General features: G+C 44.1%; 1 protein-coding gene across 25 annotated transcripts in view; it reads right to left on the bottom strand.

Annotated features, from left to right (window-relative positions):
- Positions 1–24664, bottom strand: part of WDR20 (WD repeat domain 20) — an 89832-nt gene that overhangs the window by 21134 nt on the left and 44034 nt on the right. For 9 of the 25 annotated variants that reach the window (XM_010353625.2, XM_010353626.2, XM_010353627.2 and 6 more), the window contains exon 2: positions 7711–7893. The exons of 5 other annotated variants lie outside the window; for them this stretch is intronic. In XM_010353625.2, the coding sequence (XP_010351927.1) occupies positions 7711–7893 (183 nt within the window). Of the gene's footprint in view, positions 1–4980; positions 5074–7710; positions 7894–9318; positions 9371–24664 lie in introns of all 25 variants that reach the window. 11 more of the 25 variants (XR_004057246.1, XM_030930160.1, XM_030930161.1 and 8 more) reach the window with 3 other exon arrangements.

Below are 24664 nucleotides of genomic sequence, written 5' to 3'. Positions count from 1 at the left end.
CAACATCCTCAGATCTCCAAGGAGGATAACCTGAGCCCAGGTCAAGGCTGCAGTGAGTTATGATCACACCACTGTACTCCAGCCTGGGTGACAGAACGAGACCCTGTCTCTGAAATAAACAAACAAACAAACAAACAAACAAACAAACAAATATCTCCAAGGAAGCAGGTGCAGCGGAAGAAGAGCATGTGAAACTGGAAAAAACCTCCGTACAGGCCAGGCGCGGTGGCTCACACGTGTAATCCCAGTACTTTGGGAGGCCAGGGCGGGGGCAGATCACGAGATCAGGAGATCGAGACCATCCTGGCTAACACGGTGAAACCCCGTCTCTACTAAAAATACAAAAAATCAGCCAGGCGTGGTGGCGGGCACCTGTAGTCCCAGCTACTTGGGAGACTGAGGCAGGAGAATGGCAGGAACCCGGGAAGCGGAGGTTTGCAGTGAGCCAAGATAGCGCCACTGCACTCCAGCCTGGGTGACAGAGTGAGACTCCATCTCTAAAACAAACAAACAGACAAACAAACAAAAACACACCTCCATAAGGGCACAGGACAAAAACTAGGAAAGCAGAAGGAAAATCCAAGCAAACAACCCAGAAGTGCCATGAGGAGAGCAGGCAGAAGAGGAAGGAGCTGCCATGGGGGCCAGAGCCTCAGAGGACAGGCCTCTGAGACTGGAGAAAGCTGAGCCCTAGAGGGATGGAGTGTGCAGGGAGGGGGTGGTCCTTAGGAGAGAGCACAGGGAAGCAGGGTTGGGCAGAGAAGGTGCTGAGAGCAAAGGGACACCGTAGGGGAGGAGGGTGCAGGGCAGGTGCCTGGTGGAGGAAGGTGAGATCCAGGAGAGGGGGACAGGGGAGGAACCTGCTCCCTGGGCCAGAAAGGAGGAGCTGGGGAACAGAGACAGGCAGAGGCAGGAAGGCTCTGGTGGGAAGCAGTGGAGGAGAGCAGTAGTCCCAGTCGCAGCCCCTCCAGGGCAGGGGTACGCTGAGTGATGGGCAGGGCAGGTGCTCAGCAAGGAGAGGAAGGGAAGGCAGGGGAAGTAACAAAGGTGCTGGCAAAGCAGCTGGCCTGGCCACAGGGCTCTCCATTAAATGGTGTCCAACTCCAAAACGCTCCAAGGCCCATTCTTAATAACCACTTTCATAAAAACAAAAAACCCAAAACACAAATAAACCTTAAAAGTAAAACAAAATATGGACACATTTCTGTGTACATCAAGACGCCTGCTCTGGGCCAGTGCTCTGTGGAGATACAGGCTCCATGTCTCCACCAAACGCTCAGCGTGGCCCTCCCCATACTTCCAGCTCTGCAAGGCAAACAGACCGTGCCACTTCAGATATGAATGCAAAGAAAAATCACACGAACAACGAAAACACTACCATCCCAAATGCCATCAACAGACAAGATTTCTAAACACACTAGACTAGTTAAAATGAAACAAGAATAAAAATAAGTCTATAACCACATCAAAGTGTCATTTTGTGAAAGCAACTCACACTGACGCTTTCTAAGGCACTTCTTTTTCTTTTTCATTACTATCAATATGATAGCAAAAAACAAAAATTAGTTTGGGGGTGAGTGGATGTGCATTTCAAAATGCAGATATAAATTTATAACAAAAATACTGAAACAATTCAAAAACCACAGCAGCTGCTAGAAAAGCCGTAATGCAACCACAAGCAAAAATGGCAACTAAAGGCTCTGATGATGTAAAGGCATTTGAAGAGGGCTCAGGAAGTATTAGGAAAGGGTATTTCAAAGCCACATTAAGAGGGGATCGGATGTCATTTTATCTCTGTTCAAGCTTTAAGGAGTAGATCATTACGGGCTCATTTCCTTCCTTCGATTAGAAAAGCAACAGAAACAAAACTAACAAAATGTGCAGACCATTCCTTTGTATCAGAATAGACGGAACACTGCTCAGCTTTACCCCACGCCTGGGAGGCACCTGCAGCTGGCAGGATGGGCCACCCAGCCTGGGCTGGCAGCAGTGTCCCTCCACACCCCAGGAGTCAGGGCCATCTCCTCTTCAGCATCCCTTCAGTAAGACTGGATCTAAATGCCACAAGGAGACATGAGGCCTACCCAGTGTGTCTGCCTCAGCCTCACAGCCTGCGAGAGGAGAAGAGCAACAGCAGAGGGTATTGTGTCAGTAACGAAAGAAGCCAAATGCCAAGTTCTTTAACATTTTATATTTCAGCCAACAATGAACACATACTTGAAAATCCTTTAAAGTTACTATTCTGTGAATACACTCCAAAATCAGGATTTTTACAAAGACAACAAGGTTGCATTCATCACCATATAGGAACTGTCCCTTTGTAATTCTTCCTCCCCAAATATATAACCACTAGTTACAAAAAGCAAACTTCAGAACAGGGCAGAGTGAACACAACACACACACACACACACACACACACACACACACTCCACAAAAACATTAACAAAGTAAACTCCTCGTCCCTCTGGGGTGCTTCACCACAGCGGGCTGGATGTGACTGGGTGACTCTCCTCTGTGGGCAGCTCTGATGACGACGACACACTCCACCATCTGGGAGCTCGTCAGATGAACTGTGCGCCAAGATACTTGCAATAATGGCCCATTAGACATTTTCAAGGGCATCCTCCGTACAGAATGCTACAAATAGAAACCCCAAATCTACTCTGGAAGACTGGGGAGAGCAGAGACTCCAGGGAGCTGGGGAGGATTTCCTGAGAGGGGCGAGAAAGGACGGGGCATTCAACTTCCTTCAGGTCTTGAACAGATGCACCAGCAAGGACCTCCAGTGTGACAGGGGCCAGTCCCGGGGAGCGGGAAGAGGGCAGGGCCTGCCCATGCTCACTGGGCTGACCTGATCAGGGGCCAGATGTGGGGGTGGAAGGCGTGAGCCCTCTGGTGTCCCCTCATTGAAAACCATCATGGACTGTGAAAGTCAACAGTGAGCATCACGGTTTAGAGGTGATGCTTTCTTACCTTCTTTGTACTTCTCTATTTCCCAATTTTTCTACCAACAAGCACTTTAAATGCACACAATTTTTAACTGACGGGGAAAATCACCTTCTAAAATATACTTGCTCCCAGATGGGAATTTTTCATCTATGTTTATCTCAGGTGGATTTCTGAAATTTATAATTCCATTCCATTCATCTGTCCATCCCAACATTTATTATATTTTCATGTACCAGGCACCAGAAAGGAGGCAAAGGCCAGAGTAACTGATGCTGGGGATTTGGTGCGTACAGGTGTGTGCACATGTGGTAACAGGTGGGTCTGAGAGGGGCTCTGGTGAGGAAGACTGAAAGGCCACATTGCTGTAACTGTGACCAGCGGGCCAACCCTCGGCCTCACACATGTTGAGTCTCTGCCTGGGTTGCCATGCTCCTACCATCTTGTCCTAGAAAATTATTTATCTTTCAAAACTGTTGGTATCTCACCTCCCACGGAAGCCTTTCCTTCCTACACCACCCCTCTCAGGAAAGGAGGCCTCTGAGTTTCTCTCAACCTCCACGTTGCTGAGCACTCACCAAGGCTGGCTCTTCAGGCCCTTCACAAACACCCTGCCTGAACTCACTCATCTGAGCCTCATCACAGACCTCTCAGGTGGGTGCTGTTCCCACCCATTTTCCAACCTAGGCAGAGAGGTGAGACCCTCATCATCCTGCAGGCAGAAAGTGGCAGAGCTGGTGTCTGAGCCCTCAGCATTCTGGGCTGTGAAGTTGTAAATGTCGTAGTAATTAACTGTGTGTTAAGTGCCCCTTTGAAAACAGCAGCTGAGATGGCCAGAATCTTGGAGTATAATCAGGCCTCAGTCCCAGGCCTTCTTTGTTCTCGCCATCATCTCTCCGAAGACTCTTTCATCTAATCTCAAGGACGTGATTACTGTTTCTATGCTGACAAATGCCAAATTGTGACCCCTAGTTTAGTGCTCCAGATCCATACATCCCACTATCTACAGGTCTCTCAAACTTAGCAAGTACAGACCAGAACCTCTGATCTTCCCCTCCATTCCCTGACAACTGCTCCTTTCCCAGTCTTACCCAACACAGCAAGAGACACCCAGAAACCTGATGTATTAATACATCTCTCCAATTCAGTCTCCAAAAAGCAGCCAGGGTACCTTTCAAAAACACCAATCTGCCTGCCTTGTGTACCTGCTCCCTTCTAAGGAATCCCATACTTCAGGCTAAGAAACAAATCTGGATCAGGCCCTAAGTGATGTGGCCCTCCACTCTCACGCCCTTACTTCATGCCGCCTTCCCCAGGTAAACTGTCCTTCTTTCAGTTTCCTTGGTCTCAAGGGCCCTCATCAGCTATTTCTTTTGCAGGAATGCTCCATCTCCAGATCCTTACCTGGTTGGCCTTCTTCTCACACGAGGCTCAGCTTAAAACACACCACTTCCTCCGAGATGTCCTCTGTCTCCCAGTATAAAGTAGACCTCTGTGTTGGCCAGGCGTGGTGGCTCTTGCCTATAATTCCAACACTTTGGGAAGCTGAGGTGGGTGGATCACTTGAAGCCAGGAGTTCCAGACCAGCCTGGCCAACATGGTGAAATCCCGTCTCTACTAAAACTACAAAAATTAGTCAGGCGTGGTGGCCTGTAGTCCCAGCTACTTGGGTGGGTGCGGCACAAGAATAGCTTGAACCCAGGAGGTGAAGGCTGCAGTGAGCCAAGATTGCGCCACTGCACTCCAGCCTGGGTGACAGAGTAAGACTCTGTCTCATAAATAAATAAAGTAGACCTCTGTGATTCTCTCCTTTTCTCAGGCCTGCTCTCTTGCCTCTGACATCACAAAGTGTCACCATCTGTGGTCACCAGTGTGTCTGGGTGGTGCTATTACACCTCTCTTCCCTCCTGAGGGGTCACAGGAAGGCAGGTTTTGCTGCTGCCACAGACCCAGTGCTGGGCATGTGGCAGGTAGTCAAGGTCCTGAATGAATGAAACAATGGCCACAACTCTAGTTCAAGCCCTCAGCTCTCACCTGGACAGTTACTAGAGCCTCCTCACTGGTCTTGCTACCTTCATCCTGTCTTTCTTCATTCCAATCCACCTTCCACAAGTGCTGACAAGAGTTCTAAAAAAACACATTTGATCCTGTCACTCCCTTGATTAAAAGGCCAAAGGTTCCCCCACATCCTCCAGTGTCAGCTCCAAATTTCTTCACGTGACATGAAAGGGCTTTTATAGTACAAGCTGGTTCCAATTTATCTTTCCAGCTTCGAACCCTGCCACTCCAAGTCCCACACTGTGATGTGGCCAAGCTGTTACTGGATGTTCTTTCATATGCCTAGTTGTTCCTCCAGCTTTGAAGGCCTTCCTTACCCTCCTCTAACGACTATGTACCCTTTAAGACCCAGATCAAATGTTACTTTCTGAAAGCATTTTTTGGAACTCCCCCAGTGAACTTAACATTTTTAAAAACTTTATGTTATGTGATGCATACTAAAGAATTCCTGCGGCAGCTACCCCTTGGTATTTTGTTCATATCGCTATGCTGACACACGCCCAGTACTCTCTGTCCATCCTTACTAAACTGTGAGCTCCCAGAAGGGGAAGAGCTGATCTGGCAATCATGCATGGTAGGGCCTGTAACCAATAAGAGTTTCTGGAATTAATTCTGGTTCCAACTCTGTCATCAACTTGCGACCTGATCTGGACAATTCACTTACATGCTCTTTGACTATTTCCTCATCTATAAAATGGAAATAACTGCCCACCCTCCCCCCATAGAGGCCACAGGTAAAAGTGCCTTGAAACCTGTAAATCTCACACCACAGCAAAGCACGACACAATGACTACTTTACCACCATTCCTGGCATTCTCTAAGGAACAAACCTCCAGTGACCCTTGCTCTTAGACATTCTGACCGAAATCTGATAAAAATGTATCCACACGGCCAGAGAATTTCCTTACTATGAAGGGCAATCAATTTCAGCCTCAAGCTGTAAATGCCAAGCTGGCATTAAACCACACACAGTCCTAGCATTCTAAATAGCAATTTTTCAAATAAAATGTAAAATGAGTATGAGATAACTCATGCTTAAATCATGAAGAATGAGGAGCTGCCTTTCAGCCTGCAACTCCCAGTCACCAGGGCAGGGATAGTTCTGGCTGATGCAGCCTGGGTGCTCTCAGAGCCCTGAGACTCTGGGGACGTGTGGTCTCCAACTCCCTGCCCTCCCCCTGCCACGACACACAAAACTTTCTTGTTCTCTAAGCGACATTCTGTACCATCCTCGGCCAGGGCTGCCTCCGGGTCTTGTTTACTAACAACCCTGTACATGGCTCCAATCCCTGCCCCCTCAATCACACTCCCCCTTACCTCAACAATAAAAACCCACAATGATTCCAAATTCACAATTTCTGCTAACAGTGCACAGGAGGCCAATTTTGTGTGCTGCTCCCGCAACCCAGCACCAAAAAATAATCATCCAGCTACTCAGAAATCACCTCCTCAGATGATACTAACAAAATATCTGGGTAAATAAAATATTTTCTGCTTCACTTTTTTTTTAATGCAAAATGGGATTAAATACTTTTCCTCTACAGTGTGTCAGTCCAGATGGCAAGTTTTATTTCCAGTCAACTCAGAGGAAACTAGAAGAGATGGCATGGTTCCTAAGATCTTATCAAACCCACTGGCGAGGTCAGACAGGAGCACCCTGGGTGGATGCTGATTTGCATGGACAGCAAGCACCACGACTGCAGAAGAATTCAAATTTTAACTGCTATTTATTTGTCAATTTGAATTTTCTTCCCCAAACAAAATTATTTCTTAAAAACCATATTCTATAATGTGTTTTTGTTCCAAGTTAATGATGTTCAAACCATGCAACAATGCAAAAGGGAGGGGGTCCTACATAGCCTGACCCTTGCACCTCAGCGGCAAGGTCCCAAGTAGAGACTGGAACCCAGGGTTCTAACTCAGCAAGTCTTTTCCACTTGGTAGAAAAGTCACACTGAAACAGAGGAGGAAGAACATTAAATATGAAAGAGCAATACTTGAGGCTGAAAGATGCTCCAACAGCTTTAAAAAATATAATCTACTTGGCAATTTCTATATGCCACATTTAACAGCCCTGACATGTTCCTGAACAGACAGCTCAGATATCTCAGGCTCTTTCCAGAATGAAACTGAAGATACTAGAAACCCCAGTACATACTACAACACTGGCAAAAGCTATGTCATGTGACCAAACTTTAAGTGCCAGAATTTCTAACTATATCAAAGGTAAGTCTACAGCAACTATTTTCAAGAGCAAGTGAAGTACTCCTTAGCCAAGTAACTGTCAAACGTACATACAAAAGCTTTGGCTACAATTTAAGCAGCCTAAGGAAATGTCATCAAGTTCTTTGATCTACATGAAATGTTCTGGTGATGTAAACCAACTTTGGAATTCTAAATGTCTTATTTAAATTATAAATACCGAGTTACAGTACAGTCCCTATCTCCATTATAGAAGAGTTTTAAAACAACTGTTATAGACACCTGAGCATGCTCCATAAAAATGCACAAAACAGTTACCCCAAGGAAGAACAGGTAAGGTCAACAAATTTATCCACCACATTTAAACTTGGGCATACTAGGTAGGAGGGCTGGGCGAATAAAAAATGGGCTTCGCTTGAAGTGCAAAATAAGGCCCACTAACCTCGATAAGAATGTATCAACTCTTACAGGGATTCTTAACAGCTAAGACAGGGTGCTACTTACTTCCTCATTAAAAAGTTTGCTAGTTTCTTTTTTGATTGGGTCTATAAGCTGGACTTGGCCTGCGGAAAAGCCCACTAGGAGAGAGACACTTTCTGCTGTGGCTGTTAGGTGGTTGAAGTCATGACAAGTAGGCTGTGTTCCTTTGTATATCCTTTTATCTATTGGTTTACTCAAGTCAGCAGCCTGGAGGAGAAAGAGAAAAATACATACAGTAAACAGCACATTGAGATGAGAAATCTAAGTTATGCTATTTTATACTCCATTATGATGTTTAATCTTAAAACCGAAGTTATTTAAAATATTTTTTCAGTTGTGACAACATTCATCTAACATTTTATAAAAGCACTTTCACATACCTTAGCCAATTAGATATTATTAGACTATCTATAATATGTTTACAACTGTTACTTTCACAGCTTATTCTCCTTCAAGTATATGTAACAAAGATTCCTGGACTTCAGCAGGAAATATCCTTGAGATACTAAATTCAGTATTTTCAAAATGCATTTCAAGCAGTGTCTAACAGAGTGACCACATAAAAAGCTCAGCTTTCAATGTATCTACAGCACCTAAATGCCCACTGGCCAGTTACCTGCAGCCCAGTGGTTCTCAAAGTGTAGTCCCAAACCAGAAGCAGCAGCAGCAGCACGTGGGAACTTAGAAATGCAAAAATCTCAAACCTCACCCCAGACTAAATGAATCAGAAACTATGGGAGTAGGGCCAGCAAGCCTTAGTTTAAAGAGCCTTCCAGGTGATTCTGATGCCCACTCAAGTCTAAGACCCACTGCTGGAGCCCACTCTGTACATGTGGCTCCCTTCCTGGGTCAAAATCCCTCTTCTGGATTAGGTTTCAGGGAACATTCACTTATTGAGGCCATAAGCAAAGAGCTTTACATGCATTGTCCTTAATCCTAACAGTAATGCTCCAGAGTGGACAATATCTTACCCATTTTACAGATGAGAAAACAAGTTCAGGGAAGTTAAATAACTTGACCAACATCACCATACCTACCTAGTAAGTGGCAGGACTGGATTTGGAACCCAGGTCTGTTTAGCCATTAAGGGGATGGGGAGAGAGAGTCAAGAGCAAATGATTTCTCACTTGGGTGAACAGTGATTTCTCAACGTGCCCTCCCCACTTTCAAGAAGGATTCTTTTCTTCATGAGAAATGTCCTGTGGCATCCCAATATGCTGGGCTTTTATTGGTGAAATAAGGGAAACCCACCCCCTCCCACTCTTATCTGGAAATCTCCGGTGGAGACAACTACCCCTGAAGCAGAACTCGTCCCTCACGACACCCAGTTCACCGTGTGTGGCCCTCTGGGGCTCCCGGCTTTAGTTCTCTACGGACCGCCCCCTCAGGTTCTGAAGATTTCTTTCTTCCAAAGAGGCCTGTGACATTGAACCAAGTATTCTAATGTTTGACTTTCCAATAACAAATATAAATACTGAATAGAAAAGAGGACCTCAAAATTACAGGCGTCTTTGAGCAAACTCAAAACCTTGCACATGTGGAAGTCTGGACCTGAGTGGTAACAAGTAGCTCTGGGAGCCCCAGGGCAAAGGAATGAGGGTGCATGCCATGCGGACACTCTCCCAGCCTCACCTCAGTTAAAACGGAGATGAGAATCTCTGTTCTACCAACCTCATGGGATTGTCTGGAGGATGAAATAAGAGAATATATACATGAAAGAGCCTTGAAAAGTGTAATACAAAGCACGATACAAAACAAAAGGGAGTCCTGACTTTGGAGCGAGGAGAAAAGGGGCCGGCAGAGGGGAGCCACTGCTGTGCAGCAAGACGGGCTGAAGGCAGCTCTGCCGAGTGCTGCAAGTGAGCAGCGGGGCCCAGGACGACCGCCACGGGCAGGCCGTCTGAGGAAGGCAGCTTCTGAGCAGGCTCGGATGGCAGGAAAAGAGAAACCTGGCCTGAGAGAACACCACACGCCATCCATCTCAGAACGAGGAAGACATCCACCAAAAAAACGAAAAACAAAAACAAAAAACCAACAAGTATAAAATAAGATATAACTGGCAGCTAGAGAACAAAAATCCAATTTGAAATACAAACAATTAAGTTACACATAATTACTGTATCAGTATATTCAACTCTTGAGACTTTTTTTTTTTTTTTTCAGTTTGCTTAGGAAAAATAAAAAATCAGCTAGGTGTGGCGGTGCACGCCTGTGGTCCTGGTTATTCAGGAGGCTGAGGTGGGAAGACTGCTTGAGCCCAGGAGTTCAAGGTGACAGTTAACTAGGATTGCACCACTGCACTCCAGGCTAGATGACATAGCAAGACAAAACGACAACAACTACCACTTAGGGAACTTTCCCCTAAAAGAATATACCTAAAATTATGCGCTGAAATACACAGATCAAGTCAAAGGCCAGACAGAAATTAACAAAGAAAACAGTCTAATATAAATTAAAGAATAGGTAATGTTTCTCAGAAACAACAGAGGAAATAAAAGCACCTATTTTTCTAAGTACTGCCACCAGTTTAGGGTTAGACTCAGGGACCCCCTCACAACTACATTGGCTTCAGTTATTGGTATGTTTTTATATCCCTGCCTCACAATATGGAACTTTACTGAAAAGATGGAAGCATTTTAAATGAGAAGATACTATGTTGACTCTTAAATCAGGTAAAATGGGCCAGGCATGGTGGCTCACGCCTGTAATCCCAGCACTTTGGGAAGTTGAGGAGGGAGGATCACCTGAAGTCAGGAGTTCAAGACCAGCCTGACCAATATGATGAAACCCCATCTCTACTAAAAATACAAAAATTAGCTGGGTGTGGTGGCGGGCGCCTGTAATCCCAGCTACTCGGAAGGCTGAGACAGGAGAATCGCTTGAACCTGGGGGGCGGATGTTGCAGTGAGCCGAGATTACACCACTGCACTCCAGCCTGGGTAACAGAGCAAAAAAAAAAAAAAAAGGTAAAAAATCAGGTAAATATTCTAAAAATATCCTGTTTATTCTACTGATTTGCTTAACAAACTTTCTTCCTAGGTCACTGCTCTTGAAGTGTACCAGTCCAGGACTAGTTTATTAGTCTGCAGTCAAATGCACTGCCTGTAGTACAGAAATTGAGAATAAGAGTTTAGAAACTTTTATGGCAACTGACAAATTTTTTATCTGTTGAATCTAATGATAAAAAGAGTTTGTATTCTGCATGTTTTTTTCAGTTTCTTTTCCTATTAATTCTTTTCATTTTTACACAAGTATCAATCCACATAGACTAAAATTTTTTTAAAGTTGGTCTGTCAACACTAGTGTGAGTGGCACTGTCCAGAAGACACAAAAGTTGACCTGGCTGGCCCCAAGGAACACTTAGAATCTCTCTCACCTAAGGTCACTCCTCCCTCCCCAATCCCTCTCCAGTGGCACTGACTAAATTGAAACAGCAGAAGTCACCTCTACCAAGTAAGAACTACCAAGAAGTCTGAAGTGACTGCTAGGTTATGTGCCCATAAAAAAAAAAAAAATTATATTTCTGAAAAATCTATGGACTCCACTCTTGGGCCTGAGCTTTTTGGAGCCCCACCTCAGATAGAGAAAGGCCAGGTCTCCCAGTGCCTGCCTTCATGTCCAAGCACAGTCATCTCCCACTCACCGGTCCTCTTTCCATTCATCGCTGAGTTCTAACTCAATTTCCGTTGATATGTGACCATCGTATTTCCTCCTCCTCTGGGAGGCGGGGGATGGGGTGTCGGCCAATATGCACTCTGGGCTCACACACCTTTTTAGGAGCAGGAGTAACCACCCGAGCCAGCTATTCCTCTTCCCATGGGGTCATCAACCCCTGGCAGATGGCTTCCCAGGCAGGGGCAGTCTGGTAGAGAGAGAAAGAGCCCAGACCAGGCAAGCCTAAGTTCAAATCCTGCCTTCCCTCTTGGTAGCCAAGTGGCCTTGGGCAAAGTGCAAGTTTCCTCTCACTAAGCCTAGGAGATCAAAGGCCCCTCCCCTGCACCACAATGGTGAGGGCTGCAGATAACAGAAAGCACAGAGCACACAGAAGTATTTGGGTAGCTACCATTATTCATTCATTCCAGCTACATCTTATCTCTAATCAAAATGTCTCCTAATTTCTTTTCCTTTCTTTTTTTTTTTTTTTTTGAGATAGAGTCTTGCTCTGTTGCCAAGGCTGGAGTGCAATGGCATGACTTCAGCTCACCGCAACCTCCACTTTCAGGGTTCAAGCAATTCTTGTGCTTCAACCTCCTCAGTAGCTGGGATTACAGGCATGCACCAACACGCCCAGCTAATTTTTATATTTTCAGTAGAGACAGGGTTTCACTACGTTGGCCATGCTGGTCTCGATCTCCTGACCTCAAGTGATCCACCCGCCTCAGCCTCCCAAAGTGCTGGGATTACAAGCGTGAGCCACCGGGCCTGGCCTGTGGCCTCCTAATTTCTATCAAGTCAAAGAGGAAAAAGTACCTAGCACCCCTGCCCTCCAGGGTTCACCCCCATCCTGCCCAACAGCAATATCACCTTCCGTCTAGTCTTCTTTCTTTTTTTTTTTTTAAGACAGAATTCCATTCTTGTTGCCCAGGCTGGAGTGCAATGGTGTGATCTCGGCTCACTTGTAACCTCTGCCTCTCGGGTTCAAGTGTCTCCTGCCGTGGCCTCCTGAGTAGCTGGGATTAAAGGAGCCTGCCACCACACCTGGCTAATTTTTTGTTTTGTTGTTGTTTGGTATTTTTAGTAGAGACGGGGTTTCACCATGTTGGCCAGGCTGGTTTCAAACTCCTGACCTCAGGTGATCCAACTGCCTTGGCCTCCCAAAGTGCTGGGATTACAGGAATAAGCCACCGCGCTTGGCCTAGTCAACACTTTCTATGTGCCAGGCTTGCACCAGGAACTTTACACTCATCATCCAATCCAATCCTAGTCACCCCTCAAAGCTGGTACTAATGTTTCCACATTACACCGATGAGGGACCTAGAAGGAAGTTCAGGGTCACGAGGTTGTGCTCTTATCAGCTCTACACAATCTTGCCTCTCCACCCTTCACTGGCCCTCCACACAACTCATGAGCACTGGCCTGAGCATACATCCCCTTTCTTGGCTTCATTAAGTCACCCTCTTGGTAGGGACAGTCTCCTTTGCCTGCCTCCCCAGGAATCTTGCCCGTCAGTTCAAGTCCCACCACCCACAGCAAGGATTTTCCCAACCGTTCTTTGTGCTGCTCCTTTATCTCAATTCTCAAGTACTTAATTCGTTCCACAACATTTAATATTTAATCACTTACATGACTTCAGAATTGTTTTATGTCTGTTATAATCAATTAAAATAAAATAATAAAAACTCTTTTAAGGAGAACTTTATTAAACAGTTACCACTGTATAGTTCCACGAAATTAGTTTTTTTCAGCTTTCTGATAGACTCTACAGACTTTGGGATTTCAAAAAATGGTTTGCATCCTAATTATTACCAATTACCTAAGTTCTTCAACATAAGTTTTTTTCTACTCAGATTCTGACAGATAAACATGAATTTATAGAAGAACCGATTTATTAAACATTCTTATCCATTTTAAGAATCGGGTATTTGGTCTCCAGCCCCAGCAGAGTATCCAGCCTGCACAGATGCTAAGTATTTGTAGCATACATTAAACCACAACTGTTTCTTTTTTCTATGGAAAGTTTAAATTTTATCATTATGCTCACGAGTATGCATAAGGAGTTACTGATTACAAATAATTTGACAGTCTCATCATACTAAGTTCTCAACTTAATAGAAAAATTTTAAGTGATAGTTTTAAAATTCCTGCTAAAGAAACAACTAGTTATCAAAGCCTTGATCAGTCAGTAAACATTTTTAAACATAATACTTCTCTTCTCCTTGGACTTTTTCTTTTTCTTCATTACTATCATTATTATTGAGACAGGGTCTCGCTCTATTACGCTGGGGTGCAATGGTAAGATCTCGGCTCACTGCGACCTCTGCCTCCTGGGTTCAAATGATTCTCCTGCCTCAGCCTCCCGAGTAGCTGGGATTACAGGTACGTGCCACCACGCCCAGCTAATTTTTGTATTTTTTGTAGAGACCATGTTCACCATGTTAACCAGGCTGGTCTCGAACCGACATCAAGTGATCCGCCTGCCTCGGCCTCCCAAAGTGGTGGGATTACAGGCATGAGTCATCACACCTGGCCTTCCTTAGACTTTTCATCCTTAAAATATCTGGAATTTTTTTTTTTTTTTTTTGTAAACATGGTCTTGCTCTGTTGCCCAGACTGGAGTAGCGATGCAAATACAGCTCACTGCAGCCTCAACCTCCTGGGCTCAACTGATCCTCCTGCCTCAGCCTCTCAAGTAGCTGGGACACAGGTGTGTGCCACCATGCCTAACTAATTTTTCTGGAATACTACTGAAATTCAGAGTCAGCTGGGTTAGTTTAGCACGGCACTAATGAGCCTATAGGTCCTTGAGGAATTTCTATCCAGCACCACAAAGGGTCTGCAAAAGAAACCCTCCAGTTCCAGTTCATGCCTTCACCACAGCCCTGCCTGCTCACTCTTCCCTTGGGAATGTTGCTGAGTGGACAGAAATGTGGAGGAAGGACTTGAACTTGTGAGGGGCTATTCCGCCAAAGGCAAAGAGCTTGCAGCCTGGTTCCCACCAACTCAGTGGGCCTCAGTAGGGCTTTTGGGAAGCCTGTGGCATCACGGGCAACAGCCACATCACATCACACGGGCCTGGTCAAGTTTTACTTGATACAACTCTTGAGTGCCCAGAAGCATCTGAAGTGGTATGAAAAATATCTCAGAGCTCTTTTGAAAAATGTGTGTCAAATTATAATCTCAGATATAATTTTAAATGAATCAGGTGGAGACAGTGTAGGTAATAAAGGTAGTTTTATTTTCCCTAAATTTCACATCCCCACCTGAGAATCACCTAAGAGAGAACTGGTCTTGCAGAGTCTTGCCAGAAAAGTGAAAGATCCTTTTACTGGCATAGCTAATAGCTACCAAATGCCTGATGCAGGCAGACCAGAAACTCACCTGGCCTACACCCAAAGCACTCTCTACCTCTCTACCTCCTCAGTCCACTCCTCCCATCCTTAAGCCCCACCCCAACCAGCTTTATACTTGGCGCTCTGTTGGGTCCCCTGCCTGGCACCCCTGCCCAAAGGACAGCTTCAGGGCCCTCATCCAGCCTGGGTTTCCCCAGCCTAGCTCAGCCTCTCTAGCTCTGCGCCAGTCTCCTTCCACCCATTTCTAATCCCATGCAATTTGCCTACACTTTGCAGATGCATCTTCGGGAAGCCTTAGGTCACTCCCCCACTCCACCATTGCCACGGCTCTGCAGGGCCTACAGCTTAGCACTCACAGGCTGCCCAATGTGGCCTTATCACCCCCGTCCCTCCACACACATTACCCCAAAGAACCCTGGCTGCTGCCTGTGCTCCTGACACCTTGCCTTTCCTGCCATTCCTTCTTCCACCCAGAAAACATCCCCTACCATCATATTCACAAAAGCAGAGATGTCATGTCCCCCCGGCCCCCCTAGCCTATGTGACATTCTTCCAGTCCCCTTCACTGATGCCTAGCACTATGTGCCACACTTATTAGCTTCAATATGCTAACTATATTCCATATATTGTGAAAGTCCAGCTCCTTTTAAAAACAAGAAGCCAGGAGGCTGCTGAGTCACTGACAGCCTGAATGAATTAATCTAAACTAGCTGGAGCAGTCTGAGCAGCATCAAAGGTTGCCATAAGCCATTTTGAAAATCAGAAGAGAACGACTGTAGTGCTATCATTCCTCTTGACCACATCTCAGACAACCAAAACAGGGACCAAAAGTGACCAAGAAATTACTTCCAACAGCCACAAAGGATCACTCACTAGAAAAGAAGTGGGACAACTAGGGGCCTATCTTAAAACTTCAGATCCAAAATAAACCACACTGCAAAGACTGTTCCACGGGGTTTTTTGGTGGAACTTTTTTTTTCTTTTTGAGACGGAGTCTCACTCTGTCGCCCAGGCTGGAGTGCAGTGGTGCGATCTTGGCTCACCACAAGCTCCGCCTCCAGGGTTCACGCCATTCTCCTGCCTCGGCCTCCCAAGTAGCTGGGACTACAGGCGCCCACCACCACACTAGGCTAATTTTTGTATTTTTAGTAGAGAGGGGGTTTCACCGTGTTAGCCAGGATGGTCTCGATCTCCTGACCTCGTGATCCGCCTGCCTCGGCCTCCCAAAGTGCTGGGATTACAGGTGTGAGCCACCGTGCCCAGCCCTTGGTGGAACTTTTGACCTAGTCAGGCTTGGGGCTGCTAGTGCCTGTTAGGGATTGATTAGTCCACACTCCAGGGCCTGGGGCTGGACCACATCTGCTTGTCATCCTGGTGAAACCTGGGTGGAGGGTCAGGGGGAGACACTGAAGATGAAGAGAGACCTTGGCCACTCACAGCTGATATTCACCTTTTGAACAAAGTTCAACTATTTAACCAAAATTTTCTTCAACATAATGGGAAATAACTGGGTGGATCTAATGGCAAAAATACCACACAGTGATTTTCAAACATCTTCAACTGCCCACACTTCATGTGTAGGCGAACAGTTTAATGCTCAAGTAACAATCAGCTGCAGAGCACCACACAGATGCCAATTCCACAGTCCCACCGCTGCCCTTGAAGGGGCAACAAAACCAGGTTTATCTTATGGAAATACCCACACAATCCATGCTCCTCATGGTCTCTTCAATTCAATAGTTCCAACCAAAATATCTGAACAGTTGGCATTAACAATATGTAAAGAGCCTAACACTTGTTTAAAATATATGTATGTCAGAAACGTAAGAAGTCAGTTAGGCTTGGGTCACCTATGCCCATAGGTAAAACAAACAGTAATCAACTGTACAGTTTCAAGTGTTTCATTTCAAAAAGGACAAGAACTTATCTGTTATTCACCTCCCTGTCTCCAGCATCTAATAGAGGGCCTGGCACACAGAAGGTTATCATTGAATATCTGTCACAGAAAGGAAACAATTCTGAAAATGGAGGGAAAGAATAGTAAAGTGATAGAAACCCAGAGACCTACAGCCAAATGTATATAAAAGCAAACACACAATTTTTTTTTTTTTTTTTTTTTTTTGAGACGGAGTCTCGCTCTGTCACCCAGGCTGGAGTGCAGTGGCGCAATCTTGATAATTATTTTGCTGACCAAAATGCTAACAATAAATGCCTTCTTGGGTGTCCATCCATGAAAACAAACAGTCTCCATCAGTAAATACTAGTACATCACTTTACAGTTTACAAAGCACCTCCATGCATCAGTTTTTTGAAACCTCGCTACAAACCTATGCAGTAAGTACAACTGTCACCCCCATTTTATAAACAAGAAAGCAGAATCAGCCGCCCAGAGGAACCTAGTGGTAAAGTCTGGCCATCAAAATTCCAGCCCATGCACCTTCTACTGCACCACCTTCTACTGCTGGGGTGGTGCAGCAGACATGTGAGGTGGCACCTAGTTCTACAGTTCTATCACCGTGTGACTCCATGTTCCTAGGCTTGTTGAAGTGGGACTCAAATAATCCATCCTTTCTCAGTGTGGCCCAGATTCCAGATCTACCTCTTCTTTTCAATCATTTGCCTCACAGCATTATTTTATTACAGTGAAATAATATAAGTCCCAGGAGAATCCCTGGCACTTAAAAGGCACTCAGAAAACATTAGTTTCCTTCTGAATACATAAGGACTTGCTACTTATCATACAGGCTTTGAAAATCCTCATCATTCATTAATACCTTCAAAGAAATATACATAAGGAAAAACAGAGATGTTTCTTTCTGACCTAAATTTCCTGGAGAAGGACACCAGCAGTGGAAGCCCACTTTCAGCAGGTTTTCCTTCCAATATAATCTTCCAAAACAAAACAGTAGCTTCTCTTTCTTAGTTTCCATTTCTCGTTCATTCTCAAACATACTAGTACAACCCACACTCGCTTGGCATTCCAAACCAATCCCCTTCACTAAAGACCAACCATTGGTGTGTTGTCTCTAGCACGCTTCTGACGGGCTCTGACCTGGAATGAGCCCTGGCCACCCACGTTCAAGGGGCTGTGTTTAGCCACAGCAAGGCTTTGGGGGGCGGCACAGAGAACTAGACAGAGGGGAGGCAGGGAGGACAACGAGTCAAACGTCAGCAAATAGCAAGATGTAAGATGTGTGGAACATCACCTTCATGTCATCCCAAAATGAGAAGAGACACACAGTCACAAAGGGCGTAACATGCATTAAGTAAAAATTTCACAATGACAATCTCTGGAATTGCTTGCTGCTCATTAGACGGCTTCTCCCAGGGGCCAGTAAAAGCCCCTCCTTTGGAGCTATGCATTGGGTGGGGAGAGGGTGGCCACCAGCGGAAAGCAGGAACAAGCACGGGGCGGACATTCTGTGGCAGCATCCTCCCTGGCCTAGCACCCTCAGTCAAGCATCTGCTGAAATAACAAGCTTTTGTTGTTCTCACATGTCACTTTTTCCTAAGGCAGCCTATCATTTAGAAACTGCCAGCTATTAAAATCTACTCTTCTTGGCCGGGCGCGGTGGCTCAAGCCTGTAATCCCAACACTTTGGGAGGCCGAGACGGGCGGATCACAAGGTCAGGAGATCGAGACCATCCTGGCTAACACGGTGAAACCCCGTCTCTACTAAAAAACTACCAAAAAAACTAGCCGGGCGAGGTGGCGGGCGCCTGTAGTCCCAGCTACTCGGGAGGCTGAGGCAGGAGAATGGCGTAAACCCGGGAGACGGAGCTTGCAGTGAGCTGAGATCCGGCCACCACACTCCAGCCCGGGCGACAGAGTGAGACTTCGTCTCAAAAAAGAAAAAAAAAAAATCTACTCTTCTTCCTTCACAGTAGCTTCTTAAAGATGAACTTAAAAACGGCTACACTGCAACATCTTTACCAGCTCTTCATTCTCTGATGCTGTACTCCACGTAAAGTGAGATCTCCTATCGTGAGGCAAGTCACCACAAATGGCTGTGGTGAAGCTTCCTTAGGCTAATCAAATACTGATTTCTTCATTAAAGAAAAGCTATGAATAAACATCAAGCTAAATTCAATTTGCACACATCCTAACACTAGATCTCATCACATTAAAATGCTGACATATTCAAATGACCTATTTTTATTGAACCCTTCTGTTAAATATGCATAGGAATACACATTCCCATTCCAAAGGGAATACCAGTATCTCACACTAACGAAAAGGCAAGATGCATTCATTTCTGCAAAAGATGATTTCAAATTCTTAGAACAAAAAATTTTAAACAGCGATAGGAGGGAGAATTCTATGCCTTTCTGAAAGTGTTGAGACAACACTGGTAAATTAAAGAGCATTACAGAGCACAGAGTAATTCCTATGTGCTGCCTAACTACTATACTGTTGTTGTTCTAACCTTTGGACCATCCATGGGCTCATTATATTCAGCAGAGCACATAAATGATTTTAAATTTCCAATTCAAGTTGCTGAGTAACATAAGCAATAATCGGTAGAAGAGCTCCCATCCTAAGTGAAAAAGACCCTAAGTCCCCAGTTGTGCAGAGGGCCTATAAACTTCCATTTCCTCATCCTACAGAGAAACCGAGGCCCAGGAAGAGGTGGTGATCTGCCCAAAGTTCACAATGCTTACGACTTCACCTTTGACCATATCTAGCTGTTACTCCCTTTTCAATCACCCAAATTCCGCTAGAACAACAAGCTACTGAATCTGTAATGTATAAAATTTCAATAAACGACACATGTACCAGTAATTTTACATCAAATGACAGCATTTTGGACATAATGCACTGCTGTGTTTCAAACAGGAAGCAAAAGAGTTAGAGTGAGAGAACATTCAACGTATCTTAAACATTAATGGAGATCACCTACAAAAAAAAGTGGCCAAAATGCTTGACTTAGCTTCTGTAATTCAAATAATCTCTCATCCAACCAGGCATCAGCTGAAGAATACAGCCTCAAATCAGTTCGGGTAACAGAGAGCTGATCTTCTAAATACTATTGTGAGGAAAAGCTTTGATCTCGCCTTCATCGGAAGTTCAATAGCATTGGTTCATCACTGCAACTACTCACTTGGCATTTGTGCTGTTAGTCATTCGTCATATATGTCTAATATCCTCAAATAACCTAAAAATATGTTTAGGCCATAACTTTCTCTTTTTTTTTTCTTTTTTCTTTTTCTTTCAGACGGAGTCTCACTCTGTCACCCAGGCTGGAGTGCAGTGGCGCCATCTCGGCTCCCTGCAACCTCCACCTCCCAGGCTCAAGTGATTATCCTGCCTCAGCCTCCCAAGTAGCCAGGATTACAGGTATGCACCACCACACCTTGCTAATTTTTATATTTTTAGTAAAGACAGGGTTTCACCATGTTGCCCAGATCGGTCTTGAACTCCTAACCTCAAGTGATCTGACCACTTTGGCCTCCCAAAGTGCTGGGATTACAGGCATGAGCCATTGCACCCAGGCTGTTTATTTGTTAAAGGGCCAGGCATGGCGGCTCATGCCTGTAATCCCAGCACTTTAGGGGGTCAAAGCAGGAGGATAAATTGAGTCCAGAAGTTCAAGACCAGCCTGGGCAACATAGTGAGAACTTGTCTCTACAAAAAAATTTTTAAAAAGAAAGAAAAAAAAAAAGTTAAAACTAGATTAAATACAAGAAAAAGACCTTCATAAGTCAAGAAATCAACTATAAAAGAATACTTACACATCTGTCAAGGAACAGCCTGTGTTCAAATATAAACTTCTTTCACTATGTTTTCAAGGCCAGCATGGAAAACATAGACCCAAACTCTTTTTTTTTTTTTTTTTTTTTTTTTTTTGAGACGGAGTCTCGCTCTGCCGCCCAGGCTGGAGTGCAGTGGCCGGATCTCGGCTCACTGCAAGCTCCGCCTCCCGGGTTCCCGCCATTCTCCCGCCTCAGCCTCCGATAGCTGGGACTACAGGCGCCCGCCACCGCGCCCGGCTAGTTTTTTGTATTTTTAGTAGAGACGGGGTTTCACCATGTTAGCCAGGAGGGTCTCGATCTCCTGACCTCGTGATCCACCCGCCTCGGCCTCCCAAAGTGCTGGGATTACAGGCTTGAGCCACCGCGCCCGGCCGACCCAAACTCTTAAAAAAAAAAAAAATACAGGATGCCAGGGACAGTAGCTTGTGCCTATAATCCTCCCACTTTGGGAGACCAAGTTGGGAGGATTGATTGAAGGCAGGAGTTTGAGACCAGCCTGGCCAACATAGTAAAAAAAATTAAAATTTCTATTAAAAAAAGTTTTTTTAAATACAGAAGAAAAGACATGATGTTTGGGATCTGCTTTAATATAATCCAATGGGGACAAGATAATACATGAAATGAGACTTAACCATATATCATTAACTGTTGAAGCTGGGAGACAGGTATATGAAAGTTCATTATACTATTTTCTCTACTTCTGGATAAACTGGGAAATTTCTATAACTAAAATTTCTATAGCTAAATTTCTATACTAAAAGTATAGGCCGGGCACAGTGGCTCACGCCTGTAATCTCAGCGCTTTGGGAGGCCAAGGTAGGATGGATCACTTGAGTCCAGGAGTTCGAAACCAGCCTGGGCAACATGGTAAAAATGTCTCTATTAAAAATATATATATATATGTGTGTGTGTGTGTGTGTGTATATGTGTGTGTGTGTGTGTATATATGGAATTTTAAAAAGTCTAATTCTGTTTGGGCCATATATTTACATGTACATATTTACAAAGAAAACAGTTTGAAAAGATATTCACCAAAATATCAAAAGTGCCTACTCTTAAAAGAGTGGGTAATATTTAGATAATATTTTCTGCCTTTTTGTCAATAATCATATATTACTTACATAATTTTTTAATAGAAAAATAACCAAAAAAACTACTAAAACTATTTCAAAATTATTCTAGTAGTTTAAAAGCATGTCATGGCCTGGTATTAGGGTCACAGAAAAATCTGTGACTTGATAAACAGTAAAATTTACAATAAAAGGAAGCTTACTGTAACACTGAGCAAATGCATGAATGGGAATGATAGATCATCAACAGGTGATAATATATTTCAAACAGGTCAAATCATAAAGTTTCACACCAATTAAGACCATAGGAGTCTATTACTCATCTTTCTGTGGCATCAGTGACATCACTCAATGAGAGGAGAAAGGCCAGGAAAATTACTTAAAGAAGCCAACCATTCAGGCAACAGAGGAGGAAGCCATGGCTAGTTCTTTTGTTTTATTCTTCAAATAGCATTCAGCGCTAGAACAGCTCACTGTGTGCTCTTAATTTGCTACAGTGGCAAATAAAGATAGCTTTCCCCAGAGTCCTCTTTGGGAAATCCAATCTGTTCCAAGTTTAGCTCCCTATTTTTTCTCTAATGTATATTTGTAATATGAATCCACATCTTTTTCATAGGAACTGAACTGAGAATTATCACCAATTTTACAGTCTTCTAAAGATTCTAGGAAAACCGAATCCTACACTACCCTTAATCCAGAAGAAACAGCTAAAAGGGTTACACAGTGAAATTTGTTTTCAAGTATTCAGTAATATTTTTAGCATTTAGAAGTTAAAATATTGAGACCTGAAATAAAAATATTACGCTGAAAGGGAAAGGAGGTGTATTCGTCATCTCAGTCAGGGACAGTGCTGTATTTAAAATGTAGGTTAGCAGGCCAACCCACTTAGAACTGAATAGGAAGTTCTACACTGAAGGCTAAAATCAACCATAATCCAAAAGTTAACACTTGTCAACAATTCCACACGTGCCAGACTATGCTCTATGCTAAGTTTACCACTCATGATCTTGTATAACGCACTGCAGTCTCATATGATGTAATATATGGAATTAAAATTTTGCAACTACTAGCTAAAAGTTAAATATAAAGCTATTATCAAAGAAGTAGACTACAGAAGCAACTCATTTCCCAGTGTGAACAATTCTGTAATATAATTATAATATACAAAAATCTTATATGAATGTAGGTAATCTAAGTCTTACATCAGGGGATCAGAGAATAGACACAGCTGGAGTGGCACTTTAAAAAGTCACCTAAGGTGAATGGTCATTAAAAAAAAAAAAGTCACACTTGCTCTCAAGATGCTGCAACTCAGACCAAAGAAGTGAACTGCCTAAAATCATGCAACCAATTAACACAGCAGCTCAACTCGGAGCTCTGGTCTCATTCACTGTAAGTGCACCATGCCCAGGAAACTAGGAAAAGCACTAAGGTAACCTAACCCAAAGCCCTCATTTCTCAGTCGTCTTCTCCTCTCACCTGTGGTCTTCTTGCTTCCACATCAGACAGTAACTACCAGACAGAACCTGAAACTATTCTATTATTTATAACACAGTGCGATGAACTACAGAAGACTTTCCCAAACTCATTAAATTTAGGATAAACCAAATGACACTCCTTTGGTTAAAGTTCATAAGTTATGTTCTGAATGCTGCCAGCCTTCTTCAGGAGACAGCAACTGTACAGGAAAACATGAGTTGCTTGCCTCTTGATAATTCAAACTTCTCAAGCTGAATATGTCCTGATGAACTAATGCCAAAGCCCACATCCACAGCTCTTTCCAAATCTTTTGGCCATCTTCAGGAAAATCATCCCTCTGCCATGCAGTCAAATACTCATCAATAAAACTCTGGTCAGCGAGGATGTATGCAAAATTCTGTATGCGAAGACAAGGATGGCAGAAACAGGCAGCAATTTTAAACTAGGGTACACAGATATGGAAAGCTGAGAAATGCAGGCCAGCCCCTCAGCTTGCTAGTACACATGGTTATGACAAAGGGTAAAGCTCCAAATACCAGTAGGTCTCATAGACAGCAGCTGTGGCTACAAACCAAAAGGGAATCTCTCAAGTGACATAGAAAGAACTGATCTCTCCTCTGTGTAGTGTACTACAACTAGATTTATTTTTAAATATGAAGAGACCCAAAATAACGCAACGTCCCCACTTTTCTTGTTGCCCACAGCAAGCCTGAGTACTTGCCCTGCTCTCACAAAATTCTTGACCCCAAGCAGTAATCCAAGCTACTCCGGAGGCTAAGTCGGGAGGATCCCTTGAACCCAGGAGTTGCAATAAATAGTACACTATTTTAAAAGTGTAAAGTGATATGTTATATAGAGAAAGCTCTGGTTGAAAACGTGCAAGGCACTCTAAAGAGTGGTTAAGAGCAGAGACTCTGGAGCCAGGATGCCTTCAGATTCTGTCCTGTGAGCCTGAACAAGCTATTTGCTTTTATGTACCAACACTTCCACAAAATGGGAAAATGGGGATAATAAAATAGTGACCCTGCCATAGGCAGTGTTCGAGGATTAAAGGAGTTAAAATATGTAAAGTGATCAGAATCATACCTGGAACAAAGTAACTGCTATGTAAATACTGGCTGTTATTACTATTATTATTATCGTTGTTGCTTTGTTTTTGAGACAGAGTCTTGCTCTGTTGCCCAGGCAGGAGTACAGTGGTGCAACCTCAGCTGACTGAAACCTCCGCCTCCTGGGTTCAAGTGATTCTCCTGCCTCAGCCTCCCAACTAGCTGGGATTACAGGCGCCTACCACCACGCCCAGCTAATTTTTGCATTTTTAGTACAGACAGGGTTTCACCATGTTGGTCAGGCTGGTCTTGAATTCCTGACCTCAAGTGATCCGCCTGCCTCAGCCTCATAAAGTGCTGGGATTACAGGTGTGAGCCACCGTACCGACGTAACTGTTACCATTATTAATAGTATCAATTTACATTTTTTAAAATGCATTCAAACCAAGAACTACAGTGAGTTAGCATGGAAATAAGTATTTGATTACTTACAAGGCATTTTAAAAATAAAAGTTAATATTTAGCCACCTGTTGGAAAATGTATGTACAAATATGAGGGGAGGGATTTGAAAATGAGGGGGTGAGGAAAGGCAAAGTTAAACTAGTAAAATTACTC

The sequence above is a fragment of the Rhinopithecus roxellana genome, chromosome 5, assembly GCF_007565055.1.
Source record: "Rhinopithecus roxellana isolate Shanxi Qingling chromosome 5, ASM756505v1, whole genome shotgun sequence".
In the NCBI taxonomy this organism is placed as follows: domain Eukaryota; kingdom Metazoa; phylum Chordata; class Mammalia; order Primates; family Cercopithecidae; genus Rhinopithecus; species Rhinopithecus roxellana.
This window is presented reverse-complemented; position numbering and strand designations above follow the sequence as displayed.